Genomic DNA, 3,644 nt, shown 5'->3' on the forward strand with positions numbered 1-3,644 from the left:
AAACATAAATATTCCTTCTATATTATGGTTGAAAGTGTCTGCGACAAAGAAATTGTAATGGTAGGTATGAATCACTTGAGAACGGTGAATCTTAGAGAAAAAAATCAAAATACCTTTTTTACGTATTTTGTGCATATAAATGTGTAAACCTTGTAAAATGCATTGGGGTAGATTTTTTCTAAAAAATGAAGTGACCTCTGTCCAATTGTGCACCACTGGTTGAACCTTTGGAGCTCATGTTTTAAGGAATGCTAGGCCTACTAACATACGATATCTGTACCAAATTTTATTGAGATCGGTTAATAGATTCTGGATTTTTTTACAACTTCAACACCCTGTATCTCCAAAACGAGGCTGTTCCAGGTCTATGTTTATATAGTAAACAAATTTTAAAGAGATCTATCTGACCTCGAAGTCTCCTTCATAAAATCTATCTAAAGCTGATATTTTGTTAGAGCTAATCAATTTTTTTTCTCACAGTGCAATATCGTAATAAGACATAACAGAGTTGCCAGTGTAAATGTATTGAAAAATTCCTCCTTTAAAAACGTCATCACCGTGATTAACAAAAATACAACCTAGTCATCCTATTTGTGAAGTGATTAATATGTACCTATTTTATATTTAAATATACAAAATTTAATTTAGGAAAATGACCCAATTAAGACATCAATATTATTAAAATTTTAAGGTGCATCTTCTGTTTCATAAATTAATTCCGAATGTCAAGGTGCTGCAAACACTTTGCGTATTTCAGACTCAATGCAATATTCAATCTTTCCAAAATTGCTTTAAGTTTTTAATAAAATTTCATCCTCTTCCTCACTTAGTTATATGAAACAAGAGGTGAAATTATCAGGATAATCGGCATCGATACCAGATTTACTTGAAGGTACCTTGGTAAAATATAAGTTGAACATAACTAACGAATTAACACCTCTGCTAAATTGCAGGCATATTTTACATTTTTTTATATAACGCATATACTTTATCAACATACAAGGTTACTTGCTAAAATTCTGTGATATAAATTGGATGCAAGTTCATCGAACAGTATCAGTTGACTTTGGACGCTGGAATACAGAACTTAATCACAATGAACTCCTTCGTAAGTATACAAATAGGATGCAAGTTCATCGAACAGTATCAGTTGACTTTTGACGCTGGAATACAGAACTTTATCACAATGAACTCCTTCGTAAGTATACAAATATCTATTACATAGGTAATTCAATTCAGTTCAATAATTGGTTACTTAGCATTATTTCATTTAATATGTAGTTTAACAAATGTTTAGCATTCAGTTATTTTGATACAAAAACATTTGAGTTAAGAAAATTATCCCTGTTGTATACAGAATTTGTTAATATAATTATTTATATTTAACGCAGGCTGTTGTTGCCTTCCTTGCTACCCTTGCTGCCGCCCATGCTGGACTAATTGCACCAGCAGCGCAAATCCTTCAAGGACCCAGCAGCAGGACTACCCTCGTAGGACCCGAAGGAAGCGTGATTTCCTCTGTAGCTCCAGGTGGCCAAGTCATCACTGGATCATTACCAGGAGCAGTGGCTTACTCAGCTCCAGTTGTAGCTGCCGCACCAGTAGTAGCCACCTATGCCGCCCCTGCAGTATTAGCGTCTCCAGTTGTGTCTGCTTACTCCGCTCCTGTGGTAGCTGGTGGATTAGTTGGCGAACAAACTGTCATCGCAGGACCTTCTGGAACTATCGCTACTGGCAAAACCTTAGCAGCTCCTGCTGTAGCTGCTTATGCTGCTCCTTTGTGGTAGAGTCGTTGTTTTTGTAAAATAAAATTGTTATAAATTTCTTTCGTTTTTATTATTTCCTTGGAAAAGATCTCTACAAAGATAAACTTTATACACATTATGAAAAATTTTAAANGAGAAACAGAGTGAAAAAGTCTTTAAAAAAATTGATTTCTTGTTTAAATCTCCGGAATCTATTAACCGATCTCAATAAAATTTGGTACAGATAATGTATGATAGTAGGCCTTGAATTCCCTAAAAGATGACAATTTGTATGCACACCAACAAAATTTGTTACACTCATTTCCACACCATATGTGAGGTAGAGTTCCTGGCGCGTTTTCGTTTCCCTTGGAGGACTAATCCACTATCTTTACGAATAGGAACAATTTAAATCAAATTAATAATAAATGTACATTTACCAAACAACGACAACTAAACAGGAAACAAAATTAACGTTAAGTATTTGCAACAGTTGTTGAAAATGCGAACCAACTACATCTATATTTCCGATATCTTCTATTAATCGAACTAATTGAAGCTAATATAGAATCTGGTGATTTTCTTTCAATTCGTTATACCCGCCTTCTATTCGCTGCAGTAGTTGTCGTCTTGTATCAATTGGAGTAGAGTAAACTTTACGTTTCAGATAATCGCAAACATAGAAGTCCAGAGGGCTTAGATCTGGCGATCTGGCTGGCCAAGACACTGGACCCTCTGCTCAAGTATGGTGGACATTGGTATTTGGTCTTCTACCTATCCATCGCCCCATGAGATTGTTTTATTCTCTCAGAATGCGAGGAGCACCATCGATTTGTACCTAGCTATTTTGTCGTATATTTAGTGCAACATCCTCTAAAAATTCAAATAGACGGTTTTCTACAAAGTTTAGACCGGTAATTTTGAACAATTATTGTAAATATAAGGTTAATTTTGCTTCTTGTTTTGTTGTTCTTGTTTGGTAAATGTACATTTATTGTTGTTTTTATTTAAATTGTTCATATTTGTAAAGATCACTATGTTCGGCCTCCAGACGAAACAAAAAAGCGCCAGAAACTCTACCACACAGGTGGTGTGGAAATGAATATAATGAGTTTTGTTGATGCGATTACAAATTACACTTACTCTCAAGCATAAACATAAATATTCCTTCTATATTATGGTTGAAAGTGTCTGCGACAAAGAAATTGTAATGGTAGGTATGAATCACTTGAGAACGGTGAATCTTAGAGAAAAAAATCAAAATACCTTTTTTACGTATTTTGTGCATATAAATGTGTAAACCTTGTAAAATGCATTGGGGTAGATTTTTTCTAAAAAATGAAGTGACCTCTGTCCAATTGTGCACCACTGGTTGAACCTTTGGAGCTCATGTTTTAAGGAATGCTAGGCCTACTAACATACGATATCTGTACCAAATTTTATTGAGATCAGTTAACAGATTCTGGATTTTTTTACAACTTCAACACCCTGTACCTCCAAAACGAGGCTGTTCTAGGCCTCTGTTTATATAGTAAACAAATTTTAAAGAGATCTATCTGACCTCGAAGTCTCCTGTATAAAATCTATCTAAAGCTGATATTTTGATAGGGCTAATCAAATTTTATTTATAACTAAATGATATTTCTCACAGTGCAATATCGTAATAAGACATAACATAGTTGCCAGTATAAATGTACTGAAAATTCCTCCTTTAAAAACGTCATCACCGTGATTAACAAAAATACAATACAACCTAGTCATCCTATTTATTAAGTGATTAATATGTACCTATTTTATATTTAAGTATACAAAATTTAATTTAGGAAAATGACCCAATTAAGACAGCAATATTATTAAAATTTTAAGGTGCATCTTCTGTTTCATAAATTAATTCCGAAT

The 3,644-nt window shown here is 33.9% G+C and overlaps 1 protein-coding gene across 1 annotated transcript; it reads left to right on the forward strand.

The window, feature by feature from the left end:
* Positions 1–1,077: 1,077 nt before the first annotated feature.
* LOC111692994 (cuticle protein 16.5-like) lies at positions 1,078–1,787 on the forward strand. Its single transcript, XM_023457134.1, has 2 exons — positions 1,078–1,108; positions 1,392–1,787. The coding sequence occupies exons 1-2, from the start codon at positions 1,097–1,099 to the stop codon at positions 1,785–1,787; spliced, it is 408 nt and encodes a 135-aa protein (XP_023312902.1). The 5' UTR covers positions 1,078–1,096.
* Positions 1,788–3,644: the final 1,857 nt, after the last annotated feature.

The sequence above is a fragment of the Anoplophora glabripennis genome, unplaced genomic scaffold (assembly GCF_000390285.2).
Source record: "Anoplophora glabripennis isolate ALB-LARVAE unplaced genomic scaffold, Agla_2.0 scaffold6094, whole genome shotgun sequence".
In the NCBI taxonomy this organism is placed as follows: Eukaryota; Metazoa; Arthropoda; class Insecta; order Coleoptera; family Cerambycidae; genus Anoplophora; species Anoplophora glabripennis.